At 39.8% G+C, this 25683-nt stretch overlaps 2 protein-coding genes and 1 pseudogene across 2 annotated transcripts; 1 reads left to right on the top strand and 2 right to left on the bottom strand.

Annotated features, from left to right (window-relative positions):
* The first annotated feature begins 1341 nt into the window (after positions 1-1341).
* On the top strand, positions 1342-24909 carry LOC143886406 (protein IQ-DOMAIN 32-like). Its single transcript, XM_077390370.1, has 6 exons — positions 1342-1636; positions 16500-16835; positions 16934-17161; positions 17926-18006; positions 18117-19770; positions 24521-24909. The coding sequence occupies exons 1-6, from the start codon at positions 1553-1555 to the stop codon at positions 24538-24540; spliced, it is 2403 nt and encodes an 800-aa protein (XP_077246485.1). The 5' UTR covers positions 1342-1552; the 3' UTR covers positions 24541-24909.
* LOC143886919 (uncharacterized) lies at positions 8064-11860 on the bottom strand. The gene is made up of 4 exons (XM_077391095.1): positions 11767-11860; positions 8455-9159; positions 8170-8364; positions 8064-8074 (listed from the first exon to the last, which is right to left on the bottom strand). The coding sequence occupies exons 1-4, from the start codon at positions 11858-11860 to the stop codon at positions 8064-8066; spliced, it is 1005 nt and encodes a 334-aa protein (XP_077247210.1).
* Positions 14151-14264, bottom strand: LOC143886963 (U6 spliceosomal RNA; annotated as a pseudogene).
* Positions 24910-25683: the final 774 nt, after the last annotated feature.

Raw genomic sequence — 25683 nt, 5'->3', positions numbered from 1 at the left:
GATGGAGCTGATTTTTTGGGCACACCCTATCTATGTCAGGACCCATCAAATGAACGCTTTGGATCATCCAAACAATGTGAGCCCACATTATTTGGATGATTTTTTGGTAGTGTTTGGATTCGGGTAGGGGCCCACATTATTTGGATGATCCAAAGCATTCATTTGATGGGTCCTGACATAGATATGGTGTGCCCAAAAAATCAGCTCCATCAGATCATCCTAACCATTCAATCTATGGATGAACCTTCAACTGAGGGGGCAAACCTTAAACAAATTGAAACTACAGGGGTGTATTTGTCACGTTTTAAACTATAGGGGTGGAAGTGGATGTGTCAGAAACTAGAGGGGTTGTAAATGTAATTATCCCAAAGTTAAAAGTGAAAACCCACGCACCCAATGTTATTGTATGTGAGTGTAATTTCTGCTTCTATGAGTTGAGTTGATTTAAGTGTTTGATTCAGCATTGTTTGATTGTAATTACAACATTGTTTGATTACAGCATTGTTTGATTCAAGTGTGATGTGAATGTAATTACATCATTGTTTGATTCAAGTGTAATGTGAGTGTAATTTTTGCTTCTATGAGTTGAGTTGCCTTGCCAAACAAGAATTTTCCTTAAAAATTTGCGTCAACGTGAAAAAACCCGACCCGACCCGAGATTTATCATGGGTAGGGCCGGGTTTGGGAATCGTGGGTTTTCCGAAAAAAAACCCGACCCGAGATATTTCTCGGGTAGGGTTGGGTTCTCCAAAACCCGACCCGCCCGACCCGAGTTGCAGCCCTAGTTGACACTACCACCATTGATCAAGGCTTATTATTATTTTTTTTTCTGGTCAGACCCGTCTCACCATATCACCGCCCATTAACTGTTTAACACGATTCCAATCTAGCTCACAGAAAAAAAAGGAAGTTCTTTATTGTAGTCTCCGTCAGACGCGTCTGACCATATCATTTCCTTAACCTTTTCTTTGCTGCCAAAACCGACGATTCAAATCGCGAAATAAATGCAACCTCTCGTATGTCCAAGTCCTGACAATTGTATGTCCAACTTCTCGTATGTCCTAAACCTATCGAAAAAAGAAAAAGAAAAAGTCCTGACAATTGTCTAACGAACAGATAATGCAAACTGTAAAATTTATTGGGAGAAGATCTTTTCGCTCCCACTGTAGGATAATACGCCTCACTTTTACCGTGAATTGTGGGCAGATTTCAACGCTTTTTTGACGTCATTTCATGTTCAAGGGGGGCGCATTATCCTGCAGGGGGTGAACAAAACATCGCCCAATTTATTTCATTTTAAAGTAGGAAAGATTTCTTAATTCTGAAAAAACACGAAGCAGATCTCACATCTCTTTTTTCGTCGAGAGAGAGAGAGAGTTAATGGCTCTGATAAATGCCGGACGCCAAGTAGGTTTCTGAGCTATATTTCAGGAAGATTTTAAGTCCGGTGTTAACATTGCCCTTAAAGACGAGAGAGAGAGAGATTCAAACGAGCATTTGAGCATTTGAGATAGGTATTATTTTTCCCCCTTTTTTCTCTCGGAAAAAAAAAATGGGCAGATCGTCAAGCTCTTGCTTGAAGATCATAACCTGTGGGAGCGATTCTGCTGAAATCGACGATGTAGAACCGTCTGAGGTATTTGATTTCCTCATTTTTTCCGATCAGGCGTTGTTTGGATTGCAGGAATAACATTTCTAATGAAAAAAAGAAAATTTTTTTTTTCTAGATTTTTTTTTGTTTCCGCAATTTAGAGGCTAATAATTTGGTTGGGTCTTATTTAGAGGGATATGATTATAAAAATGATGGTCTTATAAATAAAATTTGAATTGTGATGATTCAATTTGCTGTTTTTTCATGTGTAATCAAACAATGCAAAGGCAGAAAAAATTTGAATTTTTTTTTTTAATTTTCCAAAATTTTTCAACAAAATCCTGCAATCCAAACAGGACCTTTAGATTCCAGTTTTTTCTTCCTTTGATTTCTGTAACTGTAAATGCCGCTAATATCCTACATTTTGTGCTATGATTTTTAGATTTTTTTGTGGTGCTGAGAAGGAACAGATGAATTTTCTTTGCTTCTGTTCTTGTCATCTTTTGGTTTTTGGTTTTTTCGTTTGTATTGCATGATAGAGTTTTGAAATTTTGGTGTAAATTGATAAATCTAACCTTCTTCCAGCATCTTGATTATGGATCTTCGTGTAACTCAGTTTGATTTAATTGTGGTTGTTTCTGATACAATGTAGGTCAGCGCGATCAGTCTAAATTTATGCAAACGTCGAAAAACAGATATTAATGTTTCCTGATATGGTCTCAAATTAGTACGAATCCATAAAAGTACAAACATTAAACTGACATAATTTACCATAAAAACTGTTTCTTATTCTAGTGTTGTTACGTTCCTAGATGGGTCCCACTATAGTGGAATAAATTAGTTTAGATTTAGGATATATCCGATCTTAGAAGATCTGTTAATCAGATTACTTGTACGATAGATTAGGCTGGTAGGGTAGATTAAGCAACTAGATCTTTCTATGTTTCCATAAATTGTGTTTTTGCAAAAGAAGGAAGACCAACCCTTCCCTCGAAGTGGGTCAAGAGGCTGATCTTCCCTCTAAGAAGATCAATCACATTACGAACCGGTTCGGGTTCGTTACAGTGTGAATGGAATTATACACTATGTTGTGCACTAAATATGGGCATGTCATCAAGTTCGAATCGAGTAAATGAATGTCGAAGTTCCTCGTAATCATCTTGGTTGCCAACTTGCCATCCTGTACGGGTGGCTATGTTGTTCATCTAAAATTCTCTATACAAGCCTCTTCTATCTGATATCTTGCAGAATGGACATCATTAAGCATTAATGATATTCTCCTTTTCGTCGTTCCCTTATTGCAATTGAAAAGGAAGGCCTTCACACAGAGTGCATATCATTTACTTCTCTTGGATTTGGTTTTAGAAGTTATTCGTTGTCATTTTCAATGTACTTTAGATCAATTTGTTTTTCTCTATGATTTGTGGACACGGACGAGTGTAGCATGTTGATATTGACATACACGACAAACCCCCAAAATTAAAAAACAGGGACTTGGCTAAAATAGAAAGTTTATATAATCATAATTTGTTGATATGGATTCGTGTTTCGAGTTTCGAGACGGATATGAATCTTTTTACATGCCAGCATCTAAAAATCTAGATATGATGACACGTACATACACATAAAATTATTGATTATTACAAAAATAGGTGTCCACACACCCACATTAACTCTTAACACTCCAAGCAATATATTTAAAAGTGTCTAAAGTGGAGTGTCGACACATGTGGACACGCATGTCGCGTCGGACACCGCAAGGCACATGTGTCGGCAATAAATTCAAAGTGTTGGCTATATTGTAGGTTTTCCTTCATTTTCCCCATTGATTGCCTAATTGTTTGCTTTATTTCTTGTCCTATGGAGCAATGTTTTAAAACGGGGATGCGGTGCGGAACACAGCTGAAGAAAATCCTAGTCGGCTCGGCACGACACGGCTGAGTACTCGGTTGACGCGGTCATAATCCGGGAGAGTCAAAGGAGCTTTTATTGACTTTGTAGGGCAAAAGGTGGAACACGGCCAAGGTAAAAGGAGTCGACTCGGGTAAGTCCACGATGACCCGGGGGAGTTTTAAAACTATGCTACTGAGCATACACCTCCTAGTTCAACTTTGAGTAGATGATAATGTTCTTGATGTGCATGGAGTTGGATGCAATAGTTGATGAACTTTCTCCATTAATTCGACTACCACCTTAGCATGCTCTAGCATGTTCCTGATGGCATCCATACGAAGGAATGGCTATGAACTTTGCTAGAAAAGATTTATGAGTTTTGAAAAATTAAAATGTTTCAGTCGCACGGTTAGGTTGACTTCTATTGTCAAAGATCATTTGGAGCTATGGTTGGATTGACCTTGGTAGTTGCAAATCAAGAATTCAAGTGAAGCAAAGGTCCTAGCATGAAGTCAAGATTTTAGAGTTACATTTTCCAACTTTCAAGGACCCTTTGTTGTAGACAAAGACCCTTTGTTGTAGACAAAGATTCTTGGAATTTGATCATATGTATCAGTAGGAGAATTGGTTTCCCTTGCAGATTGGTATGTATGATAGAAGAGATTTTGGATATTTGCACCGTTGGTTATTTCTTGACATTTTTTTGAGAAGCCAATTTTGAGGTGGATTCCTTGGTCAAGGAAGGTGGCAAGAGGGGGTCAGTAAACAAGCCTAGAGTATCTGTTTGACGTTTTTTTCCTCGAGTTTTTTTTTGAATGGTGAAAATTTAATTAAAGCGGAAGAAAATAAACAATCAATGGAGATGGTCCAGGAATACCATAAAAACAGCAAAATCATATATTGTCCCCAACGAACACCATAAAAACAGTAAAAGTATATGATGTTCCCCCGAGTGGGTAAGATTATCAACACTGCCTGATCGACTCTCCCAACCTCGCTCCATGCAAGCGCATTTGCCTTGCCATTGGCAGAGTGATAAACCTCCCAGAACGAAGTCTCATGCACCACTATATTGCTTAGTAGAGGTGCAACTCGGGCTGGGTCGGGTCGGGTTTAGGCAAACCCGAACCCAACTTGAGGGAGGATTTCATCAACCCTAACCCGACCTGACCTGAGTCTCAACCCGAGGGTCTCAACCCTAACCCAACCTGACTAACCCGATTTCTTCCGTGATTTTATTTTTTTAATCTTTTCATCGACTTTGGCTTCACAGAGGGCCCTCAAATAAAGGACAAATGAATCAAGAAGGAGAACAACAAAAAGGAACACAAACTCTGATATAGTGAGCAAGTTACCGGAAAAGAAAAGACAAGAGTTTTCATACCATTTTTCTGTTTAGGCGAACAGATCAAATCCTCATTCCTGCAGCAACCACAAGAGCACGACACAGGGGCCATCTTTAAGGTTTTTAGTTTCAACGATCAATTTCAGCAAATCAATCATGAGCGATGGATTGATGAGATGCCAACAGAGTGCACTTTGAACTTTGGAGAAAGTATGGGCAACAAAAACCTAGTCTTATGCAAAATGGGGGCACGGTCCCAACACGGTCTTTTTCCTCTTCTTGCGGTGGCTTATTGGGTTTGGGGTTAGAGGCGATGGGGGTTGAGAATGGCAAACAGATTTGATGAGAGAAGAGTGACATGGATTGAGAGCAGCAAGCGGGATGGGAAGCCGAGAGACTGAGGGAGGGTGACGATTAGGGTTCCCATAAGAGCTTGCTTTATATGAGTTTTAGGTTATACATATTTGGTAAAGACCTGGGCATTAAACGAAGTGGAAATTTCACTATTTGAGCCACCGAGTGGGCAAAGTGAAGTTTTAGGTTATTGCCGTCGGGTTCTGTCCAGGTCGGGTTGCAAAGTGAAGTTTTAGGTATTTTCCAACGCAAGCCCAACCCGATTTAACAGATCTCAAACTCAACCTGTATATGAAACCATCAGGTTCGGGTTGAGCCCAACCCGTCGGGTTCGGGTTGAGCTCGACCCGAGTTGCATCGCCATTGTTCAGGATCTCAATTTTTCAGCAAAGTGCCACAAAATGCCTTTGCCATCTTTTAACCAGTGGATGACGTTAAGAGTCATGCTCCATAACCATGGAATCAAGAAGATGCAGATCCACTAAACACATACCGTGCAAGAGTGTAAGGAGTTTTGCCTTGTTGGAGTTGGCCACCCCGATAAGACTAAAGAAAGTGCAATTCGGACTACTATTTTCTCCAATAAGAAGCCCAACAATACCCTAGCAGGGGCTGAGTTTCCTAAGCTTGATCCATCGAAGTCCAGCTTAAAGAAACAGGGCTGAGGGGAAACCATCTAGGAGAAGGTCTATAGTATAAAATCACACCCATCCTAATAGCATCCTGGGAGAAGCAAATAGTTGACATTGAATTGTTGTTGCCAATGAATAAACGAAGAAAAAGTAATATGTTGTTGTAGAACCCATACATCAATCCTAAACCTTTTGAAGATTCTGTAGTCTTTTTTTTTTTTTTTTTGATAAGATAAGATTCTGTAGTCTTGCTTCTTCCCAACCATCCATAAGGCTACAGAGAGGGCCATGCCCCAATGCCCCCGCACCCAGTAAGGGAAGGTGCAAAATCCCAAGTGCCAAAGACGTTGGAAATAGAGTTTCTCTAACCTATTCGGCTCAAAAGAGATCAAACATGAGAACCCATGTCTCCCTCATAAAACTGCAATGGGTAAAGAGATGATCCACCATTTCCTCTACCGCCACACATATTGCATTTGCTGATGATAATCCGCTACCTACTGCATAGATGATCAATCGCCAGAGAATTGTCCAGGTAAGCCATTCAACAGAAGGCATAAATGATGATACGGTACAGAGTACTTCTCCACCCCACGGGTAGGTGAGGAGGCAAAAGGCAGGACTAAATGCTGGAAAAAGGATCTAACTGAGAATTAACCATCTTCACTTTTGTTGTGCAGATGTCTTGTATTCTGGCATTATACAGGAGACCCTGATGGACTAATGTGCGTGACGCACACGCCCCGGAAGGTAAATTTAAGTTTTGGGTTTTCTCTTAAGGGTATTTCGGTAAATTTCTCCATGTAGTGGTGTTGATATATAAGCCACATGTTAGGGTTGTGGGATTAGGTTTTATTCTTTTGTGTTTTCTTGGCCAAGAAGAAGAGACTTTGTAACCTAGACCGAAATAGTGCAAATTTTCCCCGTGGACGTAGGCAGCGCCGAACCACGTAAAATCTTGTGTGATTGTGTTTCTTTGCATTGTTCTTTTGGTATATTGTTGCACATCGTGTTCGATCCGTGTTGGATTTTCTACAACTTTATATCCAAATCTGCTTGTCCTCACTTTGCCGCCCAATAAGGATTCATTAAGAAGGAGTCCAGTGTGTCAAGCTTCTGATGAAAAAATATTTAGGCAAAAAGGAGCTTTGCACACCATTCTATCCTCTTGACTTTGAGAATGCAAGGAAATTCAGCCTTCAATTGATGATTGCCGCACCAAAGATTGTACTCGAATGACATGAAGCTAGATCAGATATCTGATACCTTCCTGGAGAGAGACCTTAGATTTCATAAAGTCTCTTCACATTAGTTATTAATTCTTTTTCAATGGCTTTTTATTTTGTTCATTGGAATGGAATACTCCTATGTTTTTTCCGTTCCAGTGTTGTTTTCCTAAAACGATGCTACGATCATTGGGATTTTTTTACTAGTTAAAAAATTTAAAGAAACGTGTTTTATTAAAGTGTCAAAATGAGGGATTTTGTTGTGTTTTTAACCATCCCATTTGTTTGAGAGGGTTAAAATACATCAAATGCCCATCAAATGACTATTGGACATCACTAAAAGGGGCAAAAAGGGAGATCCCAAAAAAATGCAAAAATGTAAATTTTGATTTTTTTATAATTTTTTTGGAATGGATCATAACCATAGTTGTAAATTCCGTTTCGGTTGCCATTTCGTTTTGGCCACCGAAACGAAATTTCGGTGGGATTTCGGTCATTTCGGTCGAAACTTTTCGTTCACACAAAAAATATATTAAAAAATATGAGAAAAATCCAAAAAAATAAAAAATCAATAGAAAAAGATGAAAAACTAATAAATAGTCCAAAATATGTGTCCCAAAAGGCATATTCATTAGTTAAACACATAAAGTCTTGCACAAGTCCAATTGATAGTCTGATACATAGAAAAACATAAAAAAAAAGAGATACATGAAGTGAAACATAGACAATAGCTAGTATTAACAAATCTTCAGTCATCATAACCCGGATGGTCATACTCAATGTCTTCTTCGTCGTCGTCGCCGCCGTCGTCACCACTTGGACTACTAGTAGTGACATCTTCTTCAAGAGGCATGAGAAAGTCGTCGTCGTTGTCCCCGGCCCCAACCATAGCAGTAGATGCTTCAAGATTTTCCCACCCAATGTCTTCCGGCGTGAATATGACATCTTCTTCTTCTGCAATCCAATCCATCATGACATCCAAATGGTCTATCTCAAAGGGTCACTAGTGGCAGATGATTTCCTCAACAAGTCCCTGAAAAGGAAAACATTAAGTTTAATGTCAAAGGTTAAACTTAAAAGCTTAAAGTGATGAGGTGAGAGTTGAAAACATTATATTACGTTGTATACCTTTCTCGAAACTTAAGATTGTCACCAAGTCATCTAATCTCTGGTGCTCCAACCTATTTCTCTTTGCAGAGTGAATGTGTTCGAAGGTGCTCCAATTCCTTTCACACCCAGTCGCACTGCAGGTCTGACTGAGGATTCTGATCGCAAAGGTCTGTAATTCTTCCACGTCACCTCCGAATTGATTCCACCATGCAACTGTAAAGTAACAAATAGTAAAGCATTATTTGTTGAGAAACTGAAAGTTAAAATGAATTATACTTAATTAAACAAACAACTCAAATATACCTGGTCCCAACTTCGTTCGGTTGCGGATTGCAAGCTTCATTCCAAACATACCCTTAGCCTCTCGATAATCCTCAATCTGATTGGTGATGAGGTCTTGTGTTCCTTCATTAGGTACCACTCGAATGATGCATGCCAACAAGCCTCTGGTTACTTCACTGTGCCTAGAGAAGGTAGGAGTGAAAAAGAGAGCAGGGTTAAGAAAATATCTTGTTGCATGGAGGGGACTGTGGAGTTGCCTATCCCATCTTTGGTCGATGATCCTCCAGATGGGATTGTAATCTGATTTTCTCTTCAACCTCTCCTTGATGTTCTCTTTGGCCTTATCCATGGCCTCATATAGGTAACCCATCGCCGGTTTGTTCTGCCGATCTACCAAACGCAGCACTCTCACTAAAGGCTCGCTGATGTTTAGAATGTACTTGCATTGGTCCCAAAAAGATTTATCCAACACAGTACTAACTACCCCTTCACTCAGTGGGTGTTGGACAAACCTACTAGTACTATACTCATCAGACACAAACATCTGCTGAAGTGCTTTCCGATTCAACACCAGACTTTGTATGCTAATGAAATTTGTAGCAAATCTGGTTGCAGCAGGGCGGCACAACTCCTTCCCACCTGTGAACTTCTTCCTCATCAAATTCAAGAGGCTTCCATGGTTGTAGATGAACTTTGTAACCGTCCGAGCCCTCTCAATTGTGGTTGCTATGTGAAGAAATACAGTCGGTTTGCACAGATGCTCCAAGATGAGATCTAAACAATGAGCTGCGCACGGAGTCCAGAAGAATGTACCAAACGCGGCTTCTAGGCTTTTCCCAGCAGCTTTGTAACTTGGCTCACTGTCAGTTACAAATTGCACCACATATTCCGGATTCACCTCTCCAACAATCTTTTCAAAGATATTGTATAATTCATCGGCATTCTTCACTATGCCAGATGCATCAACGGATTTGAGGAATATGACTCCTTTAGGGCAGTACACCAAAAAGTTGATTAGGGAACGTTGTTTGGTGTCTGTCCATCCATCTGCCATAATGCTACAGCCAGTGTATCTCCATGACATCTTAATCTCCTCAAAGTAGTTGTTTACCTCATCCACTGTATTCTTCAAAATGGGACCCCTTAAAGCATGATAAGTAGGTGCCTTGTAACCCGAACCCACGGCATTAACAGCATCAAACATAGGTTGCCAGAAAGGTGAATTGGCAACGTTGAAAGGGAGATTGGCATCGTAGCAAAGCATGCCAACCGCCATGACTGCTCTATCCATTGTTTCTTTAGTAGCCAAAGCACTTTTAATGCTTGGCTGGGCTTCAGGGGTTGTTCGTGGTGCAAAGAAATTCCTGATCCCTCCTGTGATTCCTTTCTTCTTCCTTTTTGTACCACTCGGTTCTCCAAGAACTTCCTTACCTCTTCGTTGAGGCAATTTTGTGCCAATGTCTTCTTCATCCTGCTCTTCTTCTTCGTCTGGTGTGCCATAAAAACCTCCAACCTCTGCTCTGGATAGGCTCATCCTAGCCATTTCTTTTCTCTTTGCATCTAAAAGTTGCTTCATTCGATATTTTACATCTTTAGTCACTTTTTTGCATGATGCTACTTCACCAGGAACAGCCGCTAAATGTTCTTTCAAGCGGGTTATACCTCCACCCGATATGACTTTGCCACAGAATATGCAAGTTACTTTATTTTTTTGACCCGGAACCAATGTACCGTAGGCCCATGCCGGGTCATCCGATCTAGCGGGTGCCGAACCAATAGAGGATGCTCCTGCAGAAGGTCCCGAGCCCTACCCACTCATTCTGAAATGAAGTAGAAGAAGGGGAAAAATGAATTAGAAGAAAGAAAATTGAAACAAATTACAAAAAAATGAAGTAGAAGGGGACAAATAAAGTAAGAAATAAAAGAAAGAAAATGAAAAGAAATAAAGAGAACCTTGAGTTGAAGAGAAGAAGAAAAAATTAGCCTTCACTCACTTGAAATAAGCCTTTGGAAATAGTTCTTGACTTCTTGTAGTGGTAAGTTGAATGTATGCCTTCCCTTTGCTCCAAAATAGACTTGGATTGAGTTGAAGACGATGGTAGACTTGTAGGAAATTTAGTAGAATAGATAATGTAAGTGAAAGTAGAGAAAGAAGGAGAATCACTTATGTGAAGGTGGAGGATAAGAAGGTAGGGAAAAGGTTATTTATAGAGTTTTTAATTGATTGTGCATTTAAAAATGACTAAAATACCCTTCCCAACAGCTATAAACGGTCACATTTTGAGGTTAAAATGGTTAAAAACCAAAAAGAGCCGTTCCAGGGGCATTGTTGTAAAATCTGCAAAAAAACAGTCAAACTAGCCGTTAAGCCAATTTCGGACGAAATTCAAAATTTCCTCCATTTCGGATGAAATCCGAAATTTCGGTCAATTTCGAACGAAATGGAACGAAATTTCGGACGAAACGAAACGAAATTTATAACCTTGATCATAACAAATTGGAACCATCAGAGCAAAGCAAAATACATGGTAGAATGTTTTGTTCCACATTCTATTCCATTTTTCATTTTAGAAGAGAATGTTCCAGATGAAACAGAACTAAATCGATATTTGTGTTCTCCACAGTGTCACTCCCTAGAACCTGAATGTATCTTCCATATCACAGCCACCAAAGCTAGATCTATATTTCCCAGTGACACTCCAAATTTGACTTGCTCCTCAAACCTTCAAATCCACTTACCATGGAGGGTGTCTCTTTGAGGTCACGGTTACAAAGGCACCCCCGCAGACTTTAGTGTATCGACATTCTCCCAAAGACTTTAGCTGTTGATTCCATTTCGTTCGCCGTTTTGTGGAACGGAACTGTAGACACTCAATTCTGTGAAGGCGGTACTAATGATAGGTGTCGCTAGGAAGAACCTTATGACGAGTCTCAGAGCACCAATTGTGTTTCTCTCAAATCTCTCTATAGAGTGTTTTCAGAAGAAGTTAATTTCCAAAAGCCGTTATAAAACCGAAAAGCCTGTTTTTTCCAAAAGCCTGTTTTTACACAGCCTTTTCGGCAAACTAAAAGCCTATTTCTTATAGCACCCCCCTTTTACGGCATAAACTGGTAAGCCCATTCACACACGACATTTTTATCGGTAAGTTAACTTTGGGTCGGAAGTTTCTGTTCGCACCCAAAGGACACTTTGTTTCATGAAAGCATGCAAATTAGATTCATTGGAAAGCCCTTAAAACAAGGAATCCAACAGATCTGACCGCGTGCGAATCGGAGTTCGATCAGAAGAGACATGAACATTCGAAACGAAACAGATAAAAGACGAAAAATCACATTTTTCGAAAAATCGGAGAATAGACGAAACATCACGCAAACCGGGGATGACATCATCTGGATAAGACCAGATGATGTCATCCAAATTCGCCATGGGCGAAATTGGAATTCGCCCAGGGCGAATTTTGGGCGAATTTAGATGTTTTTACCCCCCAGCCTATAAATAGGAGGGGGGGGGGTAAGTGGTTTCTACACCATTTCTCTTTCTCTCTCTCTCTCTCTCTCTCCCGTTTTGTTTTGTGGTGTATACACCCTGCTTCGGTGTATTTCTCAACCCTGAACCCCTGCAGAAATCCAGAAAATACCCTAGTTAACTTTATTTTCTAGAAGAGAGAAAGTAGAGAAACACTAAGTAGCTCGAATCGGGCGTCGGCACTCCGCCGAAATTCCGAGGTTCGGAGCGACGTCTTTTACTTTTACGCCGTTGTTCTGCAGAATTTCGTAGAACCATGAGCTGCTTTTCAATAGCAGCGCTGTTGTTCTGCTGAAATTTCGACAACTTCGGAGTTTCTCAGCCATATAGCGTCGATACGCCGCCGATTTCTCCGCAGCTCCGGAGCCTCCTTCGCGAACACAACGCTGTTGCGTTGCTGAATTTCGGAGAACCCAACGCCCTATTGTCTAAATAGCGTCGTTGTTCTGCCGAAATCTCGACAAACTTGAAGTCTCCTCATCAAACACAATGCGGTTACGCTGCCCAATTCTTTACTTGTAAAATTACATTTTTGTAAAAGCTTAATGTAATTTCCTTTACAAAGTAAGGTACGAGGTGGTGACATAAGTTCTCCGGCTCACGTTGCCCTCAGAACTTATATAAATCCCTCTGCCTTTGTTTTACAGCTTTCTGCAATTTCCTTTACAAAGTAAGGTACGAGGTGGTGAAATAAGTTCTCCGGCTCCGTTGCCCCCAGAGCTTATTACATAAACCCCTCAGCCTTTCTTTTACTTTCTGCACTGTCTTTTTCCGTTTGATTTTGCGGGCCTACTTGGAATCAGTTGCAGTACTCTGCTTGGGTTTGTAACATATGATTTCAAACAGGATCGAACCGAACCGCTTATTTTCATATTTTCTCTATAAATTCATTTTATTTACATTCTGGAATTAAGCATAACCAAAATAAAGGATAAAAAAGATAAATTATCCTGATTCAAATTCTTCGAAAAATGCCAATCTAAGTTAAAAGACTGGATTCGTTCGGGCAAGAGGGGTGCCTAACACCTTCCCCGATTGTCGCCATAACCCTTACCTAGATATCTGTAAGGACCGTGCCTTAAGCAAACAAAGCAAAATATAAAGTTCTAGGCCCAGAGCAAAGGAACCCATGATTACTATTCTTCCAACGAAATTCGAGTCGTTACTCATTTCCTTGGAAGAATAGACACGGGTCCTAGGCCCTAACCTAGGTGGCGACTCTGAGTTACTCTAACTTGCGAAGTTAGGACCACGGTCTCGAGTTCGTAAGTAGTGCAGATCAAATAACACTCCCATAGAAACCCGATGTGGTGATCCCCTGTCGTCCTATGCAGCACGGGAAAAACCGGCTCCCACAGGAACATTTGGGCGTTTTGGCCGTTTCAACGTTTCGTTTTGGAAAAGACGCTGCGACCAAAGTTTTTTTTTATAGTGAACTTTTTAAAAAAAAATCCAAAAAATAAAAAATTGCTAAAAATTGGAACAATAGGGTCATCCTCCGCAACCTAATCAGAGAATAGCCTTTGTTGACCAGTGCTTGACTAGTTTAAAAATTTATAGTGACCTAATTATGAGATTTTTTACCTGACTTTTGGGATTTAATATGTTTGGACATGATAGAATTTATGAATTTTTATAATTGAAAAAATACCCTATCGTTTGGAAGTTAAGATTTTGACCCAGCCTTAAATGATCGAAAACTTTTGAATTTTATACTAGAACCAGAATGTTGGCTTTTTATCCTTTTAGAATTGTATCTTGAAACTAATTTTTATAAATTTAGGTAGGTGGTATTCCCCAGACCCCGCAATGGCGGAGCCTCCTGCAATGGGCCGCCCTTAGGTAGGTGGTATTCTCTATTTACGTGTAAATCTTATGTAAATGGATATTTACTTAAATGGCTTTCCATGTAAATACCAAATTCTAAGAAAAGGCAAGAAGAAGAGAATAGAACTAAGAAGAGGCAAGAATAAGAGAGGAACCATACAAAATCTAGAACGAAACGGGACGAAACAGCATTTTCGGCCGAAACAGACCGAAACGGGATGAATCGCCGGACGAAACTGAACCGAACCTAATTCGGTTTTGTTTTCTGGGATGAAACAATCATTTCTGCCATTTCCGCTGAAACAAAACGAAATTTACAACTAAGCCACAGACTAAATGGTACTCTATGTTTTTTTTTAATGGTAAAAAGTTGGACCATTTCTCGATTTGTGCGTGTCATCCTTGCGCAGTGCAGGGGCCATACTAATCTTCTCTTTATCATTCCAATTTTATCATATGTCTCCATTTTAAATGGTACTCTATGTTCTCTTATCATTCTGAACGATTTTTTTTAAGCTCTTGTTTTTTTCTGATGCTGTTCTAAAGCTTTCTTCTTTTATGACCTGTTTTATTCTAACAAAAATAAACAAAAAGGTCCTCTCCTGTTCCTTTAAATAACATCCAACTCCCTTCAAGGACGATGGCTTGGCAGATAGTGATAGGTTAGAGGCTCCAGTACTTTCTAAAGCATGCAGACATTAGTGCATGTTTTGCATATCAGAACGACAACACAAAAGAAAGATAACTAGAAAACAGGGGCTGATGTCTGAAAAACGTTCTATGGAAACAAATGACTGAAAAGTATGCTTCAGTAGAATTCAGAACTCCAAAACTGACATCTAACCTCAGGACCCCAACAACTTATAGTCTCACTCCTAAATAAACCCATACCTCTTTTATCTAATGGACTATCATAATTACTAATTTCTATTTTAGTTTATTAAGCTATAACATCTCAAAATTAATGGTGTGAGGCTGGTCTCAAGGATTATAATTTAAAGAGGTTCAACTGTAGTAGGATGCTTGATAGCGCGAACTCCATTTTAGTTTTCTTTACATTAGGCAATAGTTGTGATAATTGCCACAGGTAGATTTGTTCTTTCTTCTTCTCATTCTGTCCAGTTGGATTCAATTTCTGCTTGAACTTGGCAATGAATGATTTAGCCACCTAAATAACCTCAAATATGTGGAGGTTGCCGCCTACTAGGTCAGTAACCTTAATTCTTGTGGCTCCAGCAAAACAAACTCTTGCATGCAAAATTTAGGGAAGGAATCTAAGACTATATGTTCAGCTCAAGTTTTGGTGCATTCAATTTGTCCTTTAGGTTTTAGCCTGCATGCTTTTGAAGCAGGGATCCTCAGCTTCCTTCTGCGCCTTCTGCCTTTTTCCCCTTTGAGTCAGATGGTGGTCTGAAAGGACTTGCTTAATGCCTTTTGTTTGGAGTGTGGTGATTCGGACCTCTGTGGAGATTACATCTCTCAGCAGATGGAAATTCCAAAAAGGCTAAAGAATTGTGATAGGCTTGCCAAACTTCTTGTTTTATTTGTTCAAGTTGACGATTTAGCAATCTAACCTTGCTGGTGTAGTACAGCTATGGGAAGGAAGAGAAACTGAAGAAAACAACAGACAATCGTAGAGATTTCCATAACTGGAAGAAATTACATATCTGGAAATTTCTAACACCAAGTTGACAACATAAATTTCTAAAAAATTGTCATGGAATTTAGAAACAATAAATAATAGGCTTATATGGTATTTAAAAATTAAAATTGCAAGTTGGATTTCTAATATAAATCTAGGGAGAAACAAAAGTATAAAACGTAGTGTCCCACCACGTCTAAAGGTTATTTAGAATAACATCGCACTGTTCTAGAGGAAGGGGGACTGAATGATAGAAAATGATGCTAGAAAACGACTAGAAAACACAATATGCTTGCTTAATGGAAGAACACAAGAACTAATAAAAAGATGACAGATAAAAATATAGATGGGTTAGCTACTTACTAACATTTTCCAAGGCATCTCACTAGCCTTCTTGAGGTGACTCACCAAGGATTCAATGGCATCCCTCATCATGGATTTGAGGTGTCTCACCTTGAAGGTGTGGGAGTTCCCCACAATTTACACGAGTAAACTCCTTTTTACCTTGGCCGCATTCCGCATTGCACCTCATCCTTATTCCGCGTTTTGCCCTACACAGTCAGTAGAAACTCCTTTGACTCTCCTGAATTATGACTGCATCAACTGAGTACTCAGCCGCGTCAACCGAGTACGCTACCACGTCGTGCTGAGTCGACTGGGATTTTCTTCGGTCGTGTTCCGCGCCGCATCCGCATTTTTAAACATTGCTTCAAATATAAGCAAAGTCCAAACCCCAATACCATTGTTTGCAGAACTGCATCAACTTATTGTCCAATACAAAGAAAAAAAAGAAATGAAAGGATGTTCAGGTCAAGGTAGTCTTATTGTCATGAAACATTGCGCATGGATTTTGCCTTCCTTGCTCAAGTACTCCCATTTTTGTGCTTTATAACAGGCCAATAATTACACTTTTTTGAATGGATGACATAGCTATTGTCACTTGGATTCTTTTCTCGGAAGATTAAGAATTTTGCAAATTACTATTTTCCATTGTACTCGTCCAGTTATTTCTCTTTTTTTTTTTCAATTCCTGCATAATTGGTTCTAAATGTTTTGTTTGATGCCATTTAGAGCAAAGCTTCAACAGACAGGCGTGGGTGGAGTTTCAGGAAGAGATCCGCAAGGCATAGGGTGCTGAGTAATACTGTGATCTCAGAACTGCTATCTGCTGGAAATAAAGAGAACCCAGAAACCACCACCACTGACTTCCATGCACAGGCCAATTCAACTCTTCCTGAGAAAATCTCTGTGCCCCAATGGACAGATGAGACCCCACCACTTCCATCGGCCGCAGTGGACTTCAAAGTATCTGATGCCTTGCCTTCCGTTGAGAATAATAGTATCTTTGATTATAACCTGCAGGAATCTGTTGTTATTGTGATCCAGACTGCTATCAGGGGATATTTGGTAAATTCGTTCGCTTAGATTTCCAATTTCTGAAACTTATTTTGGCTGGTTCTTATGTTGAGGTTTTCTTTCTTTTTCTTTTCTTTCTATTTTTCCAGTCACAGAATGCTCTTTGCAAGCTTAAGAATGTAGTTAAGTTGCAAGCCGCTGTACGCGGGCATTTGGTCCGACGACAGGCTGTGGGAACTCTGCGCTGTGTTCAGGCCATTATCAAAATGCAGGCATTAGTGCGCGCTCATCGTGTTCGTATGTCACTTGAAGGGTTAGCTATTCAAGAGAAGCTTGGTGCGAAGCTCAAGACAAACAACAAGAGAGCAAGCCCCTTGGTAGTCCTTATTTGCATATCAAGAGTATTGTATTGCATTGCAAACTTCAAAAAGGAAAAAAAAACTGTTTATCGAGTATTGTATTGCAAAATCTTGAGTGAATGCCTAATCAGCACAACAAAATGATATTTTTTTTATATCAGGGATCGGATAAATTAGTGTTCCAGCCAGTGAATACGAACTTTATACTTTGGGCTGTGATACACCCGATTCTTTTCAATCCCGAAGGCACCTTTGGAGCTAAAGTAGACATAGTTGACTTCATTGCAACTTTGCTGACTGAGCCACGACTCGTCCAATGTAGATGTGATAGGATTGCCATTGTTAATGTTTCCTTCCCTTTTTTATGACATAGGGTATCCCCACCCCAGTTTTTCGGTCGGGACTATTCCCTACGGATGCACGCAATCACCCGTAAACCACATGCATCGGGTAAGCCTGGGGGATTTGAACTCGCGTCAATGGAGAGCATACCCATGAGTTTAAGCCAAAGAGCCCTCCTTCATCTCATTATCTTTTTCCCTTTTTCCTTCTGCTTTTGACCTGGCTAAGTCCTTATAGGCAATGTGACTATTTAATTTTCCCCAGAATCGTTTCTCTTTGTTAGTCATACTCATGAAGTGGAGGCACTGTATAAATAGGAAATGAAAATCACATTTATATTTTTCCTCGTTATTTATGAATAAAGGAATCATTGTCTGTTCTCTGTAGATTAACACACTTGTTTCAGTTGTAGTCCTGTCTGATCCATCTTTTCCATTCAGGGGAAAGAGAATTCTAGCACAGAAGCAAATGGAACACATTCTTCAACCAAGAAGTTGCTCGCCAATGGATTTGCTCGTCAGGTATTGTCAATTATTCACTTTCCTTTGGCCCACAATATCAAATTGTTTTTTTTTTTTTTGCCTCATTTTGATTTTTTTGAATGGGAACTGATATTTATATCCACTATAAGCTTTTGAAATCAACAGCAAAGACAAAACCAATTCGCATTAACTGTGATTCTTCTAAACCCAATTCGGCATGGCAATGGTTGGAGCGGTGGATGTCTGCATCCCCATCTGATGTTCAGCTGCAGATACCACAATTAAATCTGGTTTCTCTGGATCAAGGAGAAAAGACCAAGGTGCCTGAAGTTATCCAGGAGTCTAGGGATTTAAAGTCTGGTACTAAGGAAACAAAAAAGCCGTTTGATGGTGAAGAGAATTTGATCACTAATGATGGAGATGATTTTGATTTTCATGCTGAAAACCCAATAACTAGTTTAGGTAAAAGCTCCAATTCTGCAATGGAAAGTGATGTGAAGGAGCCTCAGCTTGAAGATACAGGTGTGGGCATAATAGAAGAGACCTCTACAAAGACCAGGAAGCCTCCCAATGAAACTCCAAACTCTTATTCAAGTCAAATACCAATTCAATCTGATGAAACTTTGCAATCAGCACTTGGTTCTATTTCTCATAAACCTGAGGTCAGAGAGAACTCAGTTCGTACTACAAAAAGGTTGGCCTCTGAACAACTCGAGACTGAGGGCAAGAAGTCCGCATTTGGGCCAAGAAAGGCATGCAATCCAGCATTTGTTGCTGTCCAGTCGAAATTTGAAGAGCTCACCTCGAATGCCATTTCACATAGGTCAGTCACTCCTACTTATCGTGATGATGGAGTAGAATCAGGTTCAAATTCCCCTATATCACATGTTGATTCGGCCACAAAGACTACTGAATTTAGCCAGACAGAAGATTTGATATCTCATGATCCGAGAATACAAATTGTGGGTTCAGAATGTGGCACTGAACTTTCTATTTCTTCCACACTTGATTCGCTAGAGAGATCTGAAATTGAAGGTGGGGCCATTGTACATGAAATCAACAATACAGATAGAGGGAATCCTGATGCAAACAACACTACTGATGATGATTTTAATCTTGGAAATCTGGATGCTAAAGCCAAAAATCCTTCCTTGGTCTCAGATAACCTGCCTAATTCATCATACATGGACTTGAATGACAATTATGCCGATTCAGTTGCAGTTGTGGACCCCACACAGGCAGAGCAGAAGCCCTTCGAGCAAAGTGCGTCGGATATGCAGACCGAACTGGACATTTTAACAAATCAACCTCTAGACAGTTCATCTCCAGTAGGATCTCCAAGAAGCCATGTAAGTGTTCTCGAGTCGCAAGGAACACCATCAAGTCAGATATCTGTGAACGCCAAAAGGAGCAAATCGGATAACAGTAAACTAAAGCGAAGGTCACAGTCAGTAGGCAAGAGGTCACCATCGAATCATGTTGATTCGGGTGCAAAAAGTAGTATGGAATTGCCAAAGGACCAGAAATATGGAAAGAGACGGAACTCTTTTGATCATGAGCCAAGGATTAGTAGTAGTAACTCTCTTCCCAGTTACATGCAAGCCACGGAGTCTGCAAGGGCTAAGGCCCATATGAACAATTCTCCTAAATCAAGCCCAGATGTTCAAGACAAAGACATTTATACCAAGAAGAGACATTCCTTACCAGTTGCAAATGGCAAACAAGTCTCCCCTCGGATGCAACGATCAGGGTCACAAGCGCAACAGAATGTAAAAGGGAATGGTACACATTCTCCTCATACTGGTATGTTCTAATTCTTATTGTCTTATACATACATGCTTCTGAATTCTATGAAAATCCTGCCTATGTCAATTCATGAAATGACCCTTTCTTCGTGCAATGGGTATGCTTCCGTTATTCCTGTCAATTATTTATTTCCAGCAGAGTGTTCCTTGAGTTTGGAATATATAATAATAGGTTTTACTTATGAAAATTGATTGGATATGTTTTAATACAGTCTTCTTTCAGTACTTCCAGTTCCTGTTGAAAACAAAGATCAAAGCACAAAGCTCTTATACCACTTGTTAAAAACAAAGATAAAAAAAAACCAAGAAACACAAATTAAAAATCAAGAAGATGAGAGAAATTTCTCTTTCAATATTACTCCAAAGGCAAAACCGTAAACTTCTCTTCACACCAATGAGTGCCTTCTTACCATTCAAATGAAAATAAAAATGAGTGGCTTCTTATGAAAAGAAAAAACCAGTTTCTAAAACCTACAAATTATATGCTTTCCTATTCTAACAGTACCCTCTATTCTTCACTTTTCTTCAAATTAAAATTTATTAAACAAGACTCCAACAAAATTAGAAACTTCCAAATTAAGGTCCTGGTTTAACTAGGAAAGGTCCATGTGTTGGCCCATCCGCCCGCATTGCGCCGGCCCGGCCCCTCCGACTCCGTGTAGAGTCGGCACTCTCAACACTCCCCCTCAACGTTGACTCTTACTGGTCACGTCAAGTTCCTTTCTAAACTTCACAAACTTCTTATAGCTCAACCCTTCGAAAGCGGCAAGAAACTCGGCTATCTTATGGTACCATGCTTTTGGAGCCTGTCTCAGACCATACAAAGCCTTCTGCAGATTTTTGGTACTTTTGAACCCCCTGAGTTGCTCCATGAAAATTTCCTAATCCACTTTACTATGCAAGAAATCATTCTTCACGTCTATCTGCCACAACTGCCACCCTTTACAAGCAGCAAGGGCAATGAGCACATGTACCATCGTAATTTTGGCAACTGGACTGAACATCTCATCATAGTCATGCCCGTATTTATGAGAGAATCCTTGAACAACAAGTCTTGCCTTGAACCTTTCTACCAATCCATACGCTTTGGTCTTTACCTTTTACACCCACTTACACGAAATATGTAACACTCCAGCTGCTAGTGGAGCTAGATCCCATGTTTTGTTCTGCTTCAAGGCTAGGATCTCCACTTCCATTGCTTTTTTCCGTCCAAGAACACCTTGGGCCTTTTCAAATGATATCGGTTCGATAATACCGACTTCTTGAACTGCTGTCGCTACATACGCTACATCTGCAGACTTTAGATTTCTTCTCTCGGAATCACCTCTGATTTTGTTGCTTCGGCATTGCCTCCACCAGATTCACTGTCGGACAAAGTATTTGTGATGTGATTTGAACATTCCGAATCAACTATTCGGTCACCATTGTTTGTGTCCTCAGAATTGGACATCCACGACCTCTATAGTCATAAGAGCTACTTTACATGAATTAACATGTTCTTCAATAGAGAAAGTACTCCACTCTTTATCGCTATCATACATTTGGGATTCTTCAGATGTTGCAGTATTATCTTCCTCATTCTTCTTCTTTGGTGCACGACAATCTCTAGCAAAGTGGCCCCGCTTACCACAATTGTAGCACGCTTATCTTTGTCCCGAGTTCTGAGTTTGTTTCTCAGAATCACGGCCGCTTGAGGCTCCCCTTGATCAGAACTTTCTTGTCTTTGATCTTATCTGGCCTTCGCCTTATCTTTCCAATTCTTGAAATTCTGAAACTTCCTTCCTCGGCCAGTGAAGAGAACCTTCCCGTTCTCCTCTATCGTAGATCTAGCCATATACTTGGCCAAACTCTCTTGATTTGCCAAGATACTCTCCAATTTAATTAATGTTGGCTGACACGACCATCCTTGGATAGGTGTGTTGAAACCACACTACTCGGGTTTTAATCCTCAGATTATAATTTTTCGCATCCGTGTCTCTGAAATCTTGGACTCTTCGTCGAATTACGATATTTGATAACAGATCTTCTTCACCTTTATTATATATTCGGGAATCGATGTATTCCCTGAAGATTTGGAACCTATCTAGTTTTCAGTTACATGTAGTCTTACGTCGTTTGTTTATGAAAATAAAGTAGCAAAGAGCCGAAGACATTTCATGCTTCCTTCGAAGTCTTGGCCTGCCGAATGTAGTCGAGAAAATCCCTCCGAATGGTAGCCTTCAACACGAACATGGCTTTATCGGCTTTGATCTTCGACTTCCTCAAAACCTCTGTGGTTTTGACACTTTCGTTAGGATAGAAGTGGTTTCCAAACCATTCATTATCTCTTATAAATCTTGCACTTGGAGACACGATTCTATGCAAGGTTTCCAATATTGATAATTTGTGTTGTTCAGCTTCTCAATCCTGTTGACCGAATTGGCGAAATCTTTCTCATTGAAGTTGAATCACCTCCGATTTTGTTGCTTCGGCATTGCCTCCACTAGAGTCATTGTCGGACAAAGTATTTGTGATGTGATTTGAACATCCCGAATCAACTATTCGGTCACCATTGTTTGTGTCCTCAGAATTGGACATCCACGACCTCTATAGTCATAAGAGCTACTTTACATGAATTAGCATGTTCTTCAATAGAGAAAGCACTCCACTCTTTATCGCAATCATACATTTGGGATTCTTCAGATGTTGTAGTATTATCGTCCTCATTCTTTTTCTTTGGTGCACGACAATTTCTAGCAAAGTGGCCCGGCTTACCACAATTGTAGCACGTCTATCTTTGTCCCGAGTTCTGAGTTTGTTTCTCAGAACCACGGCTGCTTGAGGCTCCCCTTGATCTGAACTTTCTTGTCTTTGATCTTATCTTGCCTTCGCCTTATCTTTCCGATTCTTGAAATTTTGAAACTTCCTTCCTCGGCCAGCGAAGAGAACCTTCCTGTTCTCCTCTATCGTAGATCTAGCCATATACTTGGCCAAACTCTCTTGATTTGCCAAGATACTCTCCAATTTAATTAATGTTGGCTGACACAGCCATCCTTGGATTGGTGTGCTGAAACCACTATACTCGGGTTTTAATCCTCGGAATATAATTTTTTGCATCCGCGTCTCTGAAATCTTGGACTCTTCATCGAATTACGATATTTGATAACAGATCTTCTTCTCCTTTATGATATATTCGGGAATCGATGTATTCCCACAAGATTTGGAACCTATCTAGTTTTCAGTTATATGTAGTCAGTAGTCTTACGTCGTTTGTTTATGAAAATAAAGTAGCAAAGAGCCGAAGACTTTTCATGCTTCCTTCGAAGTCTTGGCCTCCCGAGTATAATCGAGAAAATCCCTCCGAATGGTAGCCTTCAACACGAACATGGCTTTATCGGCTTTGATCTTCGACTTCCTCAAAACCTCTGCGGTTTCGGCACTTTCGTTAGGAGAGAAGTGGTTTCCAAACCATTCATTATGTCTTATAAATCTTGCACTTGGAGACACGATTCTATGCAAGATTTCTAGTATTGATAATTTGTGTTGTTCAGCTTCTCAATCCTATTGACCGAATTGGCGAAATCTATCTCCTTGATTGAGCTTCTGAGAAGTGGCAAACTTGAAGTTGGATCTCGGATCTACAACTTTGGCGTCCAATCCCTCAGCGCAGACGTGTCGGATTTCGTTCCTAGAGGCTTGATCAACTTTGATCGGCTACGTACATCAGTCTCTGACCCGTGGCTCTGATACCACTTGTTGAAAACAAAAATCAAAGCGCAAAGCTCTGATACCACTTGTTAAAAACAAAGATCAAAGGAGGAAGCAAAAACAAAAAAAAAATAAAACAAAATAAAACAAAGAAACACAAATCACATATCAAGATGAGAGAAATTTCTTTTTCAATATTACTCCCAAGGCAAAACTGTACACGACTTCTCTTCACACCAATGAGTGCCTTCTTACAAGAAAAAACCAGTTTCTAAAAGCTACATATTATATACTTCCTTTATTCTAATAGTACCTTCTATTCTTCACTTTTCTCCAAATTAAAATTTATTAAATAAGACTCCAACATAATTAGAAAATTCCAAACTAAGGTCCTAGTTTAACTAGGAAAGATCCATGTGTGGGCCTGCACCGGCCCGGCCCGGCCCCTACGATGCTGTGAAGAGTCAGCGATGGCTCTCAAGAGCTCAATCCAAGCTTGCCTGTAAAAAGGGGAAGAAATCCTTCTATTTTAGTTGTAGGAACCTATACATTGTCATAATTTCAAGGCTGCTCTTTTCTACTCATGTTAAAATAAAAAATAAAAAAAATCAAGGCAGCATAGTTGTTACATCATGAGTGTGGAATAAAAAGTTCCACCCTGGCAAAAGCACCACTCGATTTCGGAAAAACAATACGTGCCTATAGCTTAAATTAGATTGCATTTTTATTGTCACGGCTTTATAGTGGATACAACCGAGGTTTGGCATGTCGGTATTTCACCATGTAAAACCTAACAGTTAGGTTTCTGATTTGAAAGGTTTAATTTGTATTTTTTCTCCTCTAGAAAACAAATATTTGGGCACTTCTGTCATCTAAATGACTGCTCTCAAATTTCAGGAGCATTTCTTCAGTGATTAGTTGTTCAATCTTCAACGCTCCTCTATTTCTCTCTATCAGTGACAATAATTTCTTGTCAAGACGGTCATATTGTTTTTCAAAATTAGTTTAAGTAATGCATTTCATTTCCAATCTCTTACAGCTTGAAACCTTATTTGTTTCAGAGAGAAAATGGCAAAGGTGATGATATTTATCTGGCCAAGCTCACCATCAGTTTTATAGCGTGAATTTGTCTGGAGAAGGCTGATGTCAACTTCGTGATGGAGAGCTGTTTAAAAAGAGGTGATTCCCCTCCTTATCCCATATGCAGATTTTATCCATGTATGCCATTTCTAAGGGGGAAGGGGAGAGGGAGAACTGTATGGGATTTTATGTACATTTATATAGCAAATGAATGTTTCTACCCAGTGGATTTGTATGGTGTTGCTGTTGCCTGTGTGATATTCTGTTGGTTTTCAGAGAGATGGTTTTTATCTGAAGTTTAGACTTGATTTGTCAATGCAGCATTGGGAATGTTGCTGCATTTTGATTGTAATAAATTGGGTTTTTGTTACATCTTATTACCTTACTACTAATTGTTGGATATTATACTTGTCCAGTAGGGTCTGATTTATGACTTAATCAAATCCAGAGATGAAATATGTTGAACCCAATTTCTTACTTGGTCCCAAAGCAAGTAACTGGAACCCAAATAAGTTATTCGGTCTGAAATTGGTTACTGAAATTGGTTACTGTTTTAGACAACCAGGAATGAAATAAAAATTAGATCTGTACTTATGTCTTTTGTCGAAGAAACCCTTTATGAAAATCAATTTTGAGGAAGAGAGGCTGAGTCGTGCCACATGGTCACTCTCCTTAAGAATCGTATTCGCCCCATACGGTTCAACGAGATCCGCGAACCGATGCTCCAAGATAAAACAGCTAGAAAGGCTCCAGTCCACGTGCACTGGCTGACTGGCCCACCCAGAACCACCTTGGAATAGTGCTAAGACACGGAAGGAACGAAGGAAGAAAATGATAAAAAATAGAACGAATGTATTTGTATTTTGCCTTTGAAAATCAGAATTTGTGTGTAGAGGAGATGATCACCAACGGTGTTGTTCTCTCTTTTTTATAGATGAGGAAGTGACCGTTGGAAGAAGATTAATTATCACCATTAGTGCCTTAAAAGTTTCTCTCCCAACAGTCACAAATATGACTGTTGGTTCACACACATAATAGGGGTGTCAATACCAAAAATGTGGGGAGATTAAATACATTTTGGGCACTAAAAATATACGTTAATTGTACCTGGACCTCGGACACGGCGAGGCGAGCGTGTGTCTGT

The sequence above is a fragment of the Tasmannia lanceolata genome, unplaced genomic scaffold (genome assembly GCF_043159265.1).
Source record: "Tasmannia lanceolata isolate RefF3 unplaced genomic scaffold, GAP_Taslan_0.1 ptg000011l, whole genome shotgun sequence".
Classification (NCBI taxonomy): Eukaryota; Viridiplantae; Streptophyta; class Magnoliopsida; order Canellales; family Winteraceae; genus Tasmannia; species Tasmannia lanceolata.
The sequence above is the reverse complement of the archived record's forward strand: the minus strand, read 5'-3'. Positions and strand labels throughout refer to the sequence as shown.